This window comes from Triticum urartu, chromosome 1 (genome assembly GCF_003073215.2).
Source record: "Triticum urartu cultivar G1812 chromosome 1, Tu2.1, whole genome shotgun sequence".
NCBI lineage: Eukaryota > Viridiplantae > Streptophyta > Magnoliopsida > Poales > Poaceae > Triticum > Triticum urartu.
The window spans coordinates 35,803,789-35,819,112 of NC_053022.1; the positions used below are offsets into that span (position 1 = coordinate 35,803,789).

Below are 15,324 nucleotides of genomic sequence, written 5' to 3' on the forward strand. Positions count from 1 at the left end.
CAGTATATAAAGGAGCCAAGGGGGAGGGGCGCCGGCCAAGGAGGAGGGCGCAGGAGGAGTCCTACTCCTTCCGGGAGTAGGACTCCCCCCCAATCCTATTCCAACTAGGATTCCCAAGGGGGGAAAGAGGAGAGAGGGGGGCCGGCCACCTTCTCCTAGTCCTAATAGGACTAGGGGAGGGGGGAGTGCGCAGCCACCTTGGGCTGCCCCTTTCTCCTTTCCACTAAGGCCCATGAAGGCCCATATGGCTCCCGGGGGGTTCCGGTAACCTCCCGGTAACCCGGTAAAATCCCGATTTCACCCGGAACACTTCCGATATCCAAACATAGGCTTCCAATATATCAATCTTTACGTCTCGACCATTTCGAGACTCCTCGTCATGTCCGTGATCACATCCGGGACTCCGAACAACCTTCGGTACATCAAAATGCATAAACTCATAATATAACTGTCATCGTAACCTTAAGCGTGCGGACCCTACGGGTTCGAGAACAATGTAGACATGACCGAGACACGTCTCCGGTCAATAACCAATAGCGGGACCTGGATGCCCATATTGGCTCCTACATATTCTACGAAGATCTTTATCGGTCAGACCGCATAACAACATACGTTGTTCCCTTTGTCATCGGTATGTTACTTGCCCGAGATTCGATCGTCGGTATCCAATACCTAGTTCAATCTCGTTACCGGCAAGTCTCTTTACTCGTTCCGTAATACATCATCTCACAACTAACATATTAGTTGTAATGCTTGCAAGGCTTATGTGATGTGTATTACCGAGAGGGCCCAGAGATACCTCTCCGACAATCGGAGTGACAAATCCTAATCTCGAATACGCCAACCCAACATCTACCTTTGGAGACACCTGTAATCCTCCTTTATAATCACCCAGTTACGTTGTGACGTTTGGTAGCACCCAAAGTGTTCCTCCGGCAACGGGAGTTGCATAATCTCATAGTCATAGGAACATTGTATAAGTCATGAAGAAAGCAATAGCAACATACTAAACGATCGGGTGCTAAGCTAATGGAATGGGTCATGTCAATCAGATCATTCAACTAATGATGTGACCTCGTTAATCAAATAACAACTCATTGTTCATGGTCAGGAAACATAACCATCTTTGATTAACGAGCTAGTCAAGTAGAGGCATACTAGTGACACTTTGTTTGTCTATGTATTCACACATGTATTATGTTTCCGGTTAATACAATTCCAGCATGAATAATAAACATTTATCATGATTATAAGGAAATAAATAATAACTTTATTATTGCCTCTAGGGCATATTTCCTTCATTCTCGTCGTTCCAGCCAGGACACGACGTGACAACAAACATCAACGCGGAAACGTCGCATGCATGCATGTGTGTCCTTTCTTTCCTTCCAACCAAAAGAAAAGGAAAACAAAAAACAGGACCTTCCTCCTCCTCTCCTCTCAATCCAATCCCCGCAACATACGCAGCACAGCGCAGAGCACGCACGTCTGTCTTCCTCGTCGCCGCCGCCGACGCCCTCCCTGCCCTCATGTAAACTTTCATGAATATCATTGGACAAAATAAACTTGATTCTTTGTAATAGTTTTGCGATATGATGGTAGTGATATGTGAGTCATGTTGGTGAGTAATTATACTTTAGTAAGAATATTGGTGTTAAGGTTTGTGATTCCATATGCAAGCACGAAAGTCAATAGTTATGCAATGAAATTACATCCTACTTGTGGTGCATTATTCGATGTTAGTTATGCTTAATGCTCGCTTATGTGTTTTTTTGTTTCTTGGTTGGATGCTTCTCGATCTATTTACTAGCCTTCACTTGTACTAAGTGGAAATACTACTTATGCATTCAAAATCCTTAAACCCAGTTTTGTCATATGAGTTCACCATACCTACCTATATGCGGTATTCTCGTGCCGTTCTAAGCAAATTTGTATGTGTCATCTCTAATTTTCAAAACAAAATTCATTTTTGTGTGCTCGTACCGCTCATGAAGTGGCAAGGGGTGGCCAATATTTTTCATGCTAGATGTGTTATTCTCAAGATGAGTGTTTATTCACTTGTCATTGCACGAGAGTACGTCGGTAATAGGGATGCCCAGTCCCGAAATGAAAAAGAAATTTACTTTATGTTGTCAAATAATAAACTTCTTGGAAAGTGTTGGTATTGAAGGCACTCGTGGATACGGCTAGCCATGGATTGTGAAAAAATTGTGGAAAAAGGAATAAACTTTATTTTCTATTTGCGAACCACCTATGATATATCTAGCATGGAAAGTGTTGGGAATTACTCGATCGATTTCGTTGATGGGAAAAGTATGCCCCTCAAAAATTTTATCTCTCAATTTAAGCTTTGAGCTATGGCACCTCTACAAATCTCTGCTTCCCTCTGCGAAGGGCCTATCTATTTACTTTTATGCAATTTTTATTTTTATTTGAGTCTCCATCCTCTCTTATAAAGCACCAACTAGGGAGCACTATGACCATACTTGAGCATTGGATGTAGCTAATATGCGAGTGTGTTTCGTGAATGGATCAATGATTGAGAATGATGGGCTAGGGATAACTTTCTTTAGTGTTGATACCTTGAAAGACATGATTGCTTATTGATATGCTTGAGTATTGAAATCCTCATGTCAAAACTAGACTATTACTTTGAACCATATAAAATTCCAAATGTTCATGCTATAAATTAAAAGAATATGTGATGAACATGTTAGGCAGCATTCCACATCAAAAATTCTGTTTTTATCATTTACCTATTCGAGGATGAGTAGGAATTAAGCTTGGGGATGCTGATATGTCTCCAACGTATCTATAATTTTTGCTTGTTCCATGCTGTTATATTATCATTCTTGATGTTTTACAATTATTTTATAGCAACTTTATATTATTTTTTGGGACTAACCTATTGACATATTGCCCAGTGCTAGTTGTTGTTTTTTGCTTCGCAAAATATCAGTACCAAACGGAGTCCAAATGCAGCGAAATTTTTTGGAGATTTTATGTGGACCAGAAGACAACCATGGGCCAAAGATGCACCAGAGGGGATGCCCGAGGTGGGCACAACCCACCAGGGCGCGCCAAGAGGCCCAGGCGCGCCCAATGGGGTTGTGCCCCCCTCGGTGACCTCTCGCACCGCCTCTTTGCCCTATAAATTGCCAAATATTTCAAAAACCCTCGGGGAGTCCATAGATCAGAAGTTCCGCCGCCGCAAGCCTCTATAGCCACAAAAAACCAATCTAGACCCCGTTCCGGCACCTTGCCGGAGGGGAAAATCATCACCGGTGGCCATCTTCATCATCCCAGCAGCCACCATGATGAGGAGGGAGTAGTCCACCCTCGGGGCTGAGGGTTTGTACCAGTAGCTATGTGTTTAATCTCTCTCTCTCTCTCTCTCTCGTGTTCTTGAGATGTCACGATCTTGATGTATCACGGGCGTTGTTAATGTAGTTGGATCATATGGTGTTTTCCCTCTCTTTATCTTGTTGTGAACTGAGCTTTCCCTTTGAGATTTCTTTCTTATCGGATTGAATATTTTTATGGATTTGAGAACACTTGATGTATGTCTTGCTATGAATACCCGTGGTGACAATGGGGCATCATATTTATTCACTTGATATGTGTTTTGGCACTCAACTCGCGGACTCCCGATGTGACATTGAGGTAATCTATGCATAGGGGTTGATGCACGTTCTCGTCTTTATTTCTCCGGTAGAAATCTTGGGGCACTCTTTGAGGTTCTTTGTGTTGTATTATGAATCTGAAATTGTTTGATGCATATCGTATAATCAACTCACGAATACTTGCGGTGACATTGGAGGGCACTCAACTCGCGGACTCTAGGTGACATTAGAGTTGGTTGATGTGTATCATATGGTGTTATTTTAGTACGAACTCTTGGTTAGATCGATAGGAAAGGATAGCTTGGTGTTATTTTAGTACGAACTCTAGGATAGATTGATCGGAAAGATAGCTTTGAGGTGGTTTCGTACCCTAGAAACAATTTCTTCTTATGTTCTCCGCTAGATAGGAACTTTGGAGTGATTTTTCATCGCACGTTGAGGGATGGTTATATGATCCAATTATATTAGCATTGTTGAAAGATTGCACTGGCGAAAGTACAGACCCTAGGCCTCATTTGCAAGCATTGCAATATCGTTTGTGCTCACTTTTATTACTTGCTACCTTACTGTTTTTTATTGTTCCTATTACAAAAATCAATATCTACTATCATCACTACACTTTTATCGACATCTCTTCGCCAAACTAGTGCACCTATACAATTTACCATTGTATTTGGTGTGTTGGGGACATAAGAGACTTTTTATTATTTGGTTGCAGGGTTATTTGAGAGAGACCATCTTCATCCTATGCCTCCCTCGGATTGATAAACCTTACGTCATCCACTTGAGGGAAACTTGCTATTGTCCTACAAAATTCTGCGCTTGGAGGCCCAATACGAGTCTACAAGAACAAGTTGTGTAGTAGACATCAGCAACTGATACGTCTCCAACATATCTATAATTTTTTATTATTCTACACTATTGTAGTATCAATCTTGGGTGTTTTATATATAATAATATATCATTTTTTGGGACTAACATATTGGCTTAGTGTCAAGTGCGAGGCCGGCATTCCGTCGAACAGAGCGCGGGCGCCCGCTACTCTCTCCCCGACGGCGAAGCCTTCAGTCCCTGTTCCTCCACGACGGCGACGCGCTCGGCCGAGGCAGAGGCCCCCACGCGGCAGAGGCGCTTGCGGCGTGGCGCCCCGAGCCGCGGCCACCTGCCTGCCCGGATTCCATCGCCCCACCTCAGTGCTCGCGCGCGCGGCGCGAGTGGGGCGCGAGTGCGGCGCGAATCCGATCCCCCCGTATAAGAAGAAGCGGGGGTGAGTGGGCGGATGGGAACCCAACCCGGCTCGCGAAACCGAATCCTCCCTTCCCCGCCTCCTCCGGGTGCTGCTTCGGAATCGGTACGACTGATCCCCTCCCATCTCCATTTCTGTAGAGTTTCGTTTCGATTTCTCTTTTCCCCTTGCTTGATCTCTGCGGGCTCGTTCATGATCTGGTTCTCACGAATTTGTTTGGCTCATCGATGGCTTAATTCGTGAACTGTGATCCTTGTTCACGGTGGATTTCCTCATCTGCGCGTCAAATTTCAGATTGAATAATAATAGGTCATCAGTCCCGAGTTATATGTGCCGAGTTCATCCGGTGTTGAGCAGACGTCCTGAAACTAAGAGAAATTGCCTGTGACTGATACGGGATGGTTGCCGCTAAGATCAAGAGCTTAGCAAAGCTTACTGGCAGCCACCTCTTATAATCCGAATTAATCCATTTTTAAATTTGTCTACTACCTGCGTCAAATTTCAAATTGTTTAAAGAACTTCAATTCTTTAGCACCTACAGTTGACGAGGAGGGAGAATAAGTTTAGATCCTTGGACGGATATAGCATGCTGATGTGTTTACCTCCGGCATTTACGGTAGATTCTACATATATAATTTGTGGTTGCTTCTCTATATTTTTCATTTCCTTGACAAAAGTGGAGCTCTGCCAAATCAGTTAAAAAAAATCTGGTCAGTAACAAACAATGAGTTTTTTAAGCAGAAATTGCCAATTCATGAGCTAGCCAGATTTCGAAGATGAACATCCAATACGTAGCTATCCAGGTCAAGAGAAGCCCTCCTCCTTTCGTGCACACTTTGTGTTCGCCATCTGCACCTTCCTAACGACCACGTCATTGCATCACACAGTACGGTAGTAATCGACTTTTCAAAATTGTCTCACATACTATCATCCAACTTGGCCTTAGGACCCACAAGTGCATTTGTTGGCAAAGAAACCCACAAAGGAGGCGCCATTTTTGTTTATCTTTTGCTAGTGAGTTTGGCTGAGACATTTTTTCTTTACTTGCACTGGATGTTGTCAGTATGTTTCGACGTTTCGTTATATTTTGATATGGAACCTGACCTTGCATAAAAGTTGTATGGGGAAAAAAGTAGAAGGCGCCTAAAGCGAGATTAGTTTGTTCTTCTCACGTCAATCTTCATGTCTGATCCGTCATCTTCCAGCAACATTTTGATGTACATGCCCAACCATGTGTGAGCAACGCATTTTCACCATGGTCCATGTAAAAATGGGTTGTGCACTCTTCATAGTGATCTTGATAAGATAAGGAAAGCTCAAATAAAATTTGGGAGAACAGGGGGACATGGGACTCCGATCCACCAGTGGATGCTGCTTTATATCATCTTGGCTTTTTTTTACGGTGAATCTTGGTTTGGGATTAGCAGCATGCAATGTTTATAAGGCGGTAAGGCGAGGCAAGGCGCTGGGGGGGCGCCTCACTGCCTAAGCGATAAGGCATAAGGCAAGGCGGACACCTTAGAGAGTTCTAAGCAGCAGAATATAGTAGAATTTGGTTGTTGCTGCTGTACTGGAGAGGAAGAGGAGCTGCTGGAGAGGAGGAGGAGCTGCTAGACAGGAGGAGGAGGAGGAGCTGTTGGAGAGGAGGTGGAGGAGCTGCCAGAGAGGATCTGCTGCAGAGGAGGAAGCAGATCTGCTAGAGAGGAGCCACTGGAGGGAAGGAGGGGGAGGAGTGTGTGGATTGGGGGCTGTTTCTCTCTCTCTCTCTCCCCCTCTTACCTGTTGGTGCCAACTGCCAACATCCTTTCTGTTTCCCGCCAAAACTCTGTTTCCCCCCTAAAACAGCTCACCTGCCTGCCTGGCAAGCTAAGGCGTCCAAAATGGACTAAGGCAACAACCTGGACGCCTAAGCAGACGCCTTGGACGCCTTAAAGCTTAAGGCGGACGCCTTACAGAGGTACATAAGGCAAGGTGGACGCCTCGAGCTCGCAGGGCGCCCTGACGCCTAAGCGTCGCCTAGGCGACGCCTTAGGGACGCGTTAAAAACAATGGCAGCATGTTGATCATGTAATGTTGTATGCTAATCCAAATACATGAATCTTTTTAACCATGACTACTAAACCCTGAGAAAAGGATGGCATGAGCACTCAAACAATGCCGCGGCTTGTAGAGCTTGTGCATTTGGTTGGAATAAGAAATGCTACAGCTACTCAGACCCTGTGTTACACGGCTCAAGTCATCTTAGGCCATGATTTTTCCAAAAATTGTTCGGCTAGTCCTCTCATCCTTAATCCACCTGCAAATGACACTCCTTGGCATATATGTTGGGAACATATCATGCCATCCAAGACCCGTTCTCGGGAACCCGTTCTCGGGAATGAAGCTCTCATAGTTAACTTGTCATCGTACTCCACCTCCACGGGAAAACACATTTAGGTTTAAGCACAAAGAGAAGCGACTCATCCTAGCAATTGCTCCAAAGTAGGACCCACACCAATATGTATCTCCTCTCCACCCACATGGGTCCAAGTTCTAGGGCTTGTATAAGTGCACATGGCTTGTGGCCCTCGTCACAAATTGTAAAGCTCGTATGTCTTTAGGCATCAAACGACAACTCGATATGCAATGATTGAGTAAGCTACTATATATGGCTTTGAGCTGGAATAATGTTTCAGATTGTACATCAATGGTTATACAATTCATACATGTTATGGCAATCTAATATATATAATTTTTCTCCATGTAATATTTCTTTTTCTCTCAATATAATTTGCTAAGGATAAATACTTACTTTCACATTTTCTTAGAGATACATCCTTCCAGGTAGGTCGGCAACGCAACAATGGAAGAAGGGAAAGACAAGAATAACACCACTGAGAAGGGGCTGTTCTCAAACATGATGCATGGGTATCCACCTCATGGAGGATACGGATACCCTCCTCAAGGTTACCCGCCACCGGGGGTCCCCTACCCTCCTCCCGGGGCGTATCCTCCTCCACCACAATATGGGTACCCTCAGCCAGGTGGCTACCCACCTCACGGTGGATATCCCCCCGTCGGCTACCCTGGTATGCATTGCTGGTGATCAGTTATACATAACGCACGTCCTAATTGTGTTGTGTCTGGGGAGTTAATTTGCTCAATTGGACCTCAATGATATGAACAACACTGTAATTGATCTTTCAGTTGTTTGCTCGGATTTATTTATGTCATCACTTCTTCATAATTTGTTTCAGGCTACGGGGGTGGCCATGGAGGACATGGCTACGGCGGCGGGCACATGGGCTATGGAGGCGGCTATGGCGGCGGCGGCCATGCTCTCGGGCACCACCACGGAGGCCACGGCTACGGCCATTATGGTCATGGAGGCCATGGCTACGGACACCACGGTCACGGACACTACCACGGCGGGCACGGCTGGGGGCACCATGGCCATGGATATCACCACCACCACCACCACGGCAAGCATGGTTACGGCAAGTTCAAGAAGTGCAAGTGATTTGCGTCTGCGCACAGTGATTGCGCCTCATCAACTATCTTAAGTAAGCTTGGTTCCAGAAATACCCCCGCGGCTGGGAAGAGCGCTAGCATGTCTCCTGTGAGACTGCGATGATGCAGTGCTCCTGTACTGTTACTAGATATACCATATAATTTGGTGCTGTATAGCTAATAAGGCTTGATAATAAGTAGCGGAATCAGATACCAGTCATTTGCTGCAGTTCAGACGTTCTCTTTCGTCCGTACACAGATGTGCTAGCTAGATATCATGCTCGATCAGATTAGTGCTCAGTCCATGCCCCTAGTATGCACGTCATGTGAAGGCCGGCGCCTGGGTGCGACCGTGGTGATCATCTTGCGCAGCCGCGCGGCCCAAGGCCGGCGTTCATCATGTAGCAGTGGCAGACTGGCAGCCGCCGGGGAGGCGAGCTCCGACGAGCAGCGACTCCCTCCCTCATGCCATGTCAGTTCCTGGCCGCCATCGATACAACAAAAGAAACAGTATGGTTGGATAGTCAGTGTAGACTAGCAAGAATTTGGGCAATGCACCTTGAGTGCAGCCGATGAATGACTCGCTGTATATATGGGCAAGGTACAGGAGGTGCGCGGAGCGCAGGTTACAGGCGCGACGTGAATGGGATCGTGCGCTAGCCACGATCGTGTGAGTATGAGACTACATCAGCTAGCTAACAGTCAGGACAACTGTGGCATCCTTAGTGCCTGTTCGGTTCCACTCTACTCCCTCGACTCCGTTCCCGGAGTGGAGCAGGCTGTAGCTTGTTTCCACAGAGCGGCTCAAGCCCAGCTCCAGGGAGTGGAGCGGGGCGGAGTGATTTCAAACAGGCCACCAAATTTCAAGCTCTAAACTTGACACCGATTCTCACATTTTTTTAAATTTATTTTAGGCCGGTGATGTACGTTTTGTGGGAGAAGACATTCCTATCGACTACAAAGGCTTCTGCGTTGACTTTGTCAATCTCAAGATGATGTGCCGGCTCAGTCACGGATGTGCTTATAGAGATAGGTTGTGCACGCGTGTGTTCATAAAGGTAATTGTATGTGCGTACGTATGAGTGCCTGTGTCTATACCGTGTTGAAAAAAAACGTAGGTGTCTTACTGTATTGAAAAAACGTAGGTGACACGCTCAAACGAGTTTTTTTTAGACAAACACACAGGCTCAAACAAGAGCAAGCAAAGAGAGTGTCTACGATAAAGTCTGGCCCAACACTTTTGGACTCATCAGCCCGTCGCGTCTGCCTGGGGGCGTTGCTGGACCGAATCCAGGCCCAGCCAGAAAAAGCGCCCACACACGCCACGCGTCGGCTGCTCGTCGTTTCAACGCGCAAATATCCCCCGAGGCAAAGCAACGTGGGGTTCCTTCGCCGCGTAGCTTTCTTCCCTCTCCATCCTCGCCCCCACGACGGACGACGCGCTTCGGCCGCGGCCGCCTCGAGCGAAGCAGTCTCGGCCCCCACCTGTCATCGACTCTGCGCAGCGAGGTCAAGTCCTATCCATCCATCCATCCACCCACGAATAATAACTCCAGGCCGCGGGACCCGCCCGGGATTCGGTGCGCCTGCGAGCCGACGAAGGTGCCAACGCCTGCCGAACCGAAGCGCGTACACGAGCCCACCGCCCCCTATATAAAATCCCCCAGCACACACAGGAGCCCAAACATCCACGGAGCGCACGGAGGAGAACGCCATCATCCATCCAGATCGGCCTCTTCTTCTTCAGCTTCGCAGAATCGCAGATCTTCTCCTCTAGGTATGCGCCTCCTACAGTCCTGCGAATCCGCGGCCCCTCTTGCTTCCGAGTAGTAGATCGTGGCAAAAATAAATTTACCGGAGGGGATTTTTTTTTTTGCTTGCTCTGTTCTGTCCTGTTTGACGGCCTGGGTGGGGATTTTTCCAAGTCGAGGCCGTGGATTTGGCCCCGCGGGATCTGGATTGGGGCTGGTTGCCGTGAGAAAACCCCTGTGGTAGGGGGCGCCCGAATTAGCCGTTAGTGTGTGGGAAGTCATGCCCGAGGGTTTTCGTCAGTTGGATCGGTGCGGCTCTTGATCGATCGATCGGTCATGCCATGGATTAATCAGTGCTGTTGTGGAGTTCCTAGCCAGGATGATGCGAAAAGCTAAAATCTACTCCACTTGCACTGGGCGTGGTTCAGAAAACCCGCAAAGTCTCTCCGATTGCGATTGGTGGTTAATAATCATACATGTATGCCCTTCCTTCATGTTTTGATTAGCACATCTGCACATGCATGTTTCACCTCTCTTGTATGAATAGATTGCTGCTTGTTAGGCACATGGACATGGTTTGGCCATTTGGAAATTGGAATGAGGATTGGGTAGGCAGTTAGGCACGATGGCTGGTTGTTGCTGCCCTGTTTATTTTAGTCAGAGGACCATGTCTGATTGCTTGCACGCAGCACTCACTCAAGCATATCATTCTTTTACCAAGTCAAATGTTCTGTTGCGAGGACGACTAGTTCTGCTCTAGCTGGCATAAACACATCAATGTGGTGGTGCTACCGGCCCTCTAACCGACAAGAAAATACATTAGCAACTGTTACATACATCACATGTTTAATGGCAGTTCTTATGCCTAAAGACAGCAAGATTTCTCTGTCACGTATTAACATTTGCCTGATCATGATATGTGCAGTTAGCTCCCTCAGAGCAATGGGAGGAGGCAACGATGGTCATGGGTACCCACCCGGTGGCCAGGGGGGATACCCTCCGGCAGGGTACCCGCCGCAGCAGGGAGGCTACCCGCCGCAGCAGGGAGGTTACCCCCCACAGCAAGGATACCCGCCTGCACCTGGAGCTTACCCACCTGCACCTGGGGCATACCCTCCAGCACCTGGGGCTTACCCTCCTGCACCTGGAGCGGGAGGCCCTGATGGGGAGAAGGGGCTCCTCTCCAACATCATGCACGGCGTTGCTGGTGCTCATGGTGGTGGTCATGGGTACCCGTCTGGTGGTCATGGGTACCCATCTGGTGGCCATGGATACCCTCCACAACAAGGGTACCCTCCTCAGCATGGCTACCCCCCGCAGCAGCATGGCTACCCTCCACAGCAGCATGGCTATCCCCCTGCCGGCTACCCTGGCTCATCCGGTATGTAACCTTCCTTTGTTTTATACCATTCCTGTTGGACTCCATAAATTGCTACCATTTGCACTAGCATTTATATTTCCACAGTTGAGATGCATGTATATGTGCATTATGCGCTGCATCTTCAACAACATGCCATTTCGGTCTCGTATATGAGTAGTGGTTTATCTTGATGTAAAGAGTCCCAAGTTCTCTTGTATCAAACCTCATTGTTTCTCAGGTCGTATGTGTAGTATGCACTGGATTGATGTACATTTATATGTGTAGTGTGTGCTGGATTGATATCCATTTATATATGTGTGGTATGCGCTGCATCTTCAATAATATGCCAAGTTCCATCTCAGGATACGAGTAGTGGTTTATAAAATCTGTTGTATCAAACGTGTATCACTCTTGAGCATCCATCCTCATCGGCTATTGTTTCTCAGGTCACAGTGGTAGCCATGGAGGAGGAGGCATGGGCATGGGCGGCATGCTGGCTGGAGGCGCAGCAGCTGCCGCCGCCGCCTACGGAGCACACAAGATCTCTCACGGCAGCCACGGTGGAGGTGGACACATGATGGGAGGCATGATGGGCGGCCATGGAGGCTACGGCGGCGGGTACGGCCACCACGGCGGCAAGTTCAAGCACGGGAAGCACGGGCACGGCAAGTTCAAGCATGGGAAGCACGGCATGTTCGGCGGCGGCGGCAAGTTCAAGAAGTGGAAGTAATGCGCGCGCTAGCTAGTAGCTTCACCATGGCTGATGAATCAAAAAAAAATACCTAAACTCTTTGTGTAGGCTTCCAGAACTTGGTTTGGTCAGGGAAAGCCTTTGAGATGTATCTAAGCAGGGTGGTGTGTGGTCGCTGCTCGATCTCGTGGAGCTTCCATCCTTTCCTCTATATGATTTGGCACTCTAGTCTGCGTCTGTGACAAGATATGACTTGCTAATAAGTACCTGAATTCTGTGTGGTGCTATGCTTACCCTGTTCTGATGCTGGTCATGTGTCGTTGTGCTCTGAATTGGTGTTGTGTTTGCTTCGCTGGGGCAAAATTGTTGCTCCTGACCAAACATGTTGCAATTTTGCTGCCATTTTCAACTGTTCGATGCTCCTCCAAAAGGGCGGGCAAGCAACATTTTGTAAATTGCTGCTCTGTAGTACTGATCTCTAGACGCACTAGTCAATTTCCCTAGTGCGAATGGCGAATGCGACTCGCTGGAAATTGTGCAGGCCATTTCCAGAATAGCTTCGGGAGGATATGATGATATATTCGTTTCATAAATGTCGCCCAAGTTAAAAAATGGCACAAGCCCAGAATTGACGGACGAAATTCAGCATGAAAACATGCGGACTCAGCCCAAACGACTTTGAGGTGCAGAAAAACAAAATTATTTGTCATTGTCATCACACAGAAAACAGAGCAGCTGCTTGTCCGGTCATGGGCTAGTCGGCGAAGACGGAGTCGTCGATCTGGAAGGCCTTGGTGAAGAATGCCGGCCAGCAGAGGTAGGTGGAGAGGATGCTGCTGACGGTGGAGGCGCCCATGAGCATGTTCATCACCACGATCTGCAGCTGGATGGCCTCCAGCGGCGACGCGCCGCCCATGATGAGCCCCGTCATGGCCCCCGGCAGCGCGATCAGCCCCACCGTCTTGGCGTTGTCGATCACCGGCGACAGCGCGATCACCAGCGACCGGCGCACCTGCTGCACCGTCGCCTGCCGCGGCGTCGCCCCCAGCGCCAGCGCAGTCTCCACCTGCGATGAAACGGTCAGAAAAATGAAGCGTCACCTGGAGTCGATTCTCTGAATTTGTGATGAAAATACCAAGTTCAGAATTTTGTACTACTAGTTTCTTGCTGAATTTGTTTAAAATTTCGGAAGAAAAGGTTGCGTAGTCGTGGAGACCATGATCATGTATTTTATAAACTGAATGGAAAAAGAGTGCACACGCCTTTAGCTAATGCAGAATGGCATGAACGATATTATACTTCAATCATACTAACAAAGTTATTGACGGTGCAAAGACCTACACGAAGTTATTGACGGTGCAAAGACCTACACAAAGTTAACTACTTCGTCTCTTCACAAATATAAAATGTTTTATATATGTCAATTTGAACTACATACAGACTGAAATAAGTGAACAAACAACATGAACAGGGTAGCATTTTTGTTTTGTTTCAAGAAAAAATGATCTTGGTGCGCGCGCGGCGGTGCCGGAACGGAAGACGAAGACTGAGATTGTTATTGACTTACGAGGCTCCGCTGCGTCTTGACGTCCTCGTGGAGCTTCTTCATGGTGACGCCGGTGACGGTCATGGCGTTGCCGACCATCATGCCGGCGACGGGGATGATGTAGCGGGGCGTGAAGGGGAACACGCTGAGCACCACGAGCAGGAACATGGTGACGGCCGTGCCGGCGAGGATGGACACGCCGGCGATGTACCCGCCGCGCGGGACCTGCCGGGCGCGGCGCCCCGCGGTGTAGCCGGCGACGGTGACCATGAAGAGGTATGCGAGCAGGATCCAGAGCGCGCTGCTCTGGGTGAAGATGAAGTGGAGCACGAAGCCGATGACCGAGAGCTGCAGGAAGGAGCGCGCGATGGCGTAGAGCATCTCCGCCTCCACGCCCAGCCGCTGCGTGAAGCTCAGCGCCACCGCCATGGCCACCACCACCGTGGCCGCCAGCGGCTTGAGCATGCCGATCGCGAAGTCCCGCCAGAACCCCGGCGCCCACGGGTCCACCTCCTGCGCCAGGAGGAGCGACGCCGACGTCGCCATGGCCGCCGTGCGTGTGCTGCTCCGGCGAGGGTGGGTTGCTTCTTGAGCTTTGAGGAGCTCGGTGGGCAAGTGGGGGGAGGGAGCAAGCGAGAAAGGCGCTGAATGGGAGAGGCAGGCCCTGCTCTGCTTTGCGGCGTGGCGCTTGGGTGGGTGCTACGTGGTGGAGGGCGAGGGGGCACCTTGGTGGAAGGTGGGACCCACCGCTCAGTGAGTGCAGACGAAAGAATCTAAAACAGAAACTCAGCAGCAAAAGTCCAACAATTTCCTGGCAATTTGCGGGAGAATCTGAGCTGACGCGCTCACAGGAAATCATTGGCGCAAAACTTAACAACCTAGGCATAGACTAATGGACCAAACGAACAATCATCAGGATGCAAGTCAAACGGAAAATGGCTCCACAAATGAACAATCATCACGAATCATGCAGTCTAACAGGTCATTCCATCGATTAATTCATTCACAAACGTGCCGCCATCATCAGCTATTTTTCATCCCCAGGACAGTCTTAAAACGGAGTGGACAGAGTCATCCCTCAAATCATATATAGTGAACCTACTAAGTACTAAGTGATAGTGATAACAATTAGCATGCTAAACGGTCGGTCATGCTCTCATGGATGCGGTGGGGGGAGCGGGTTGACTAAGCCTTGCTCTTGCTGCCGTCCTCGGGCTTCTTGTAGGCATGGTCCAGCTCCTTGGCCTTGCCCATCAGGCCCTGCATGTAGTTCTTGATGTTGGGAACGTCGTAGTTCTGGGCGATGTAGATGCCGCCCGCGGCGCCGACCAGCAGCGAGAAGGTGCTCTGGATGAAGCCCATTGGAGCTAGTCTGCAAAACAGGAACAAGAGGGCGCTGTCAGCTTAGCAATATGAGATAGGTTCATCTATGCAACACATGAAGGCACCGAGCAGCGAATGTCATCTACTACCTAATTTCAAAAAGGTAGTCAAACAAACAAGTAAATTCAACAAGCAGCAATGGCAAACTTCCACAGTTGCAACATTTGGTTTTTATATAGCAAGGTTCTAACATATACACATGTGTATAAAGGATAAACAACTTAGGCATGTGCTC

General features: G+C 48.3%; 3 protein-coding genes across 4 annotated transcripts; 2 read left to right on the forward strand and 1 right to left on the reverse strand.

Annotated features, from left to right (window-relative positions):
* The first annotated feature begins 4,632 nt into the window (after nucleotides 1-4,632).
* Nucleotides 4,633-8,587, forward strand: LOC125544947 (glycine-rich cell wall structural protein-like). Of its 2 annotated transcripts, none has more exons than XM_048708759.1 (3): nucleotides 4,633-4,974; nucleotides 7,693-7,937; nucleotides 8,106-8,587. In XM_048708759.1, exons 2-3 carry the CDS (start codon nucleotides 7,712-7,714, stop codon nucleotides 8,366-8,368), a joined length of 489 nt encoding a protein of 162 aa, XP_048564716.1. In that variant the 5' UTR covers nucleotides 4,633-4,974; nucleotides 7,693-7,711; the 3' UTR covers nucleotides 8,369-8,587. The 2 variants fall into 2 exon arrangements, with proteins under 2 accessions (XP_048564716.1, XP_048564708.1); XM_048708751.1 differs by having other exon boundaries at nucleotides 4,635-4,974; nucleotides 7,677-7,937.
* A 1,309-nt stretch (nucleotides 8,588-9,896) lies between these two features.
* On the forward strand, nucleotides 9,897-12,447 carry LOC125544940 (glycine-rich protein A3-like). Its single transcript, XM_048708740.1, has 3 exons — nucleotides 9,897-10,135; nucleotides 11,035-11,490; nucleotides 11,916-12,447. Exons 2-3 carry the CDS (start codon nucleotides 11,052-11,054, stop codon nucleotides 12,197-12,199), a joined length of 723 nt encoding a protein of 240 aa, XP_048564697.1. The 5' UTR covers nucleotides 9,897-10,135; nucleotides 11,035-11,051; the 3' UTR covers nucleotides 12,200-12,447.
* Nucleotides 12,448-12,788: 341 nt separating this feature from the next.
* LOC125544933 (UPF0014 membrane protein STAR2-like) lies at nucleotides 12,789-14,381 on the reverse strand. The gene is made up of 2 exons (XM_048708727.1): nucleotides 13,728-14,381; nucleotides 12,789-13,226 (listed from the first exon to the last, which is right to left on the reverse strand). Exons 1-2 carry the CDS (start codon nucleotides 14,250-14,252, stop codon nucleotides 12,915-12,917), a joined length of 837 nt encoding a protein of 278 aa, XP_048564684.1. The 5' UTR covers nucleotides 14,253-14,381; the 3' UTR covers nucleotides 12,789-12,914.
* Between the last annotated feature and the right edge of the window lie 943 nt (nucleotides 14,382-15,324).

Bases quoted from the DNA above. Each gene is read 5' to 3' on its own strand.
- LOC125544947 (XM_048708759.1), top strand. From the start codon at position 7,712: ATGGAAGAAGGGAAAGACAAGAATAACACCACTGAGAAGGGGCTGTTC. The intron at 7,938-8,105 runs GTATGCATTGCT...AATTTGTTTCAG, and splicing joins TCCCCCCGTCGGCTACCCTG to GCTACGGGGGTGGCCATGGA.
- LOC125544940 (XM_048708740.1), top strand. From the start codon at position 11,052: ATGGGAGGAGGCAACGATGGTCATGGGTACCCACCCGGTGGCCAGGGG. The intron at 11,491-11,915 runs GTATGTAACCTT...ATTGTTTCTCAG, and splicing joins CGGCTACCCTGGCTCATCCG to GTCACAGTGGTAGCCATGGA.
- LOC125544933 (XM_048708727.1), bottom strand. From the start codon at position 14,252: ATGGCGACGTCGGCGTCGCTCCTCCTGGCGCAGGAGGTGGACCCGTGG. The intron at 13,227-13,727 runs GTAAGTCAATAA...GTTTCATCGCAG, and splicing joins TCAAGACGCAGCGGAGCCTC to GTGGAGACTGCGCTGGCGCT.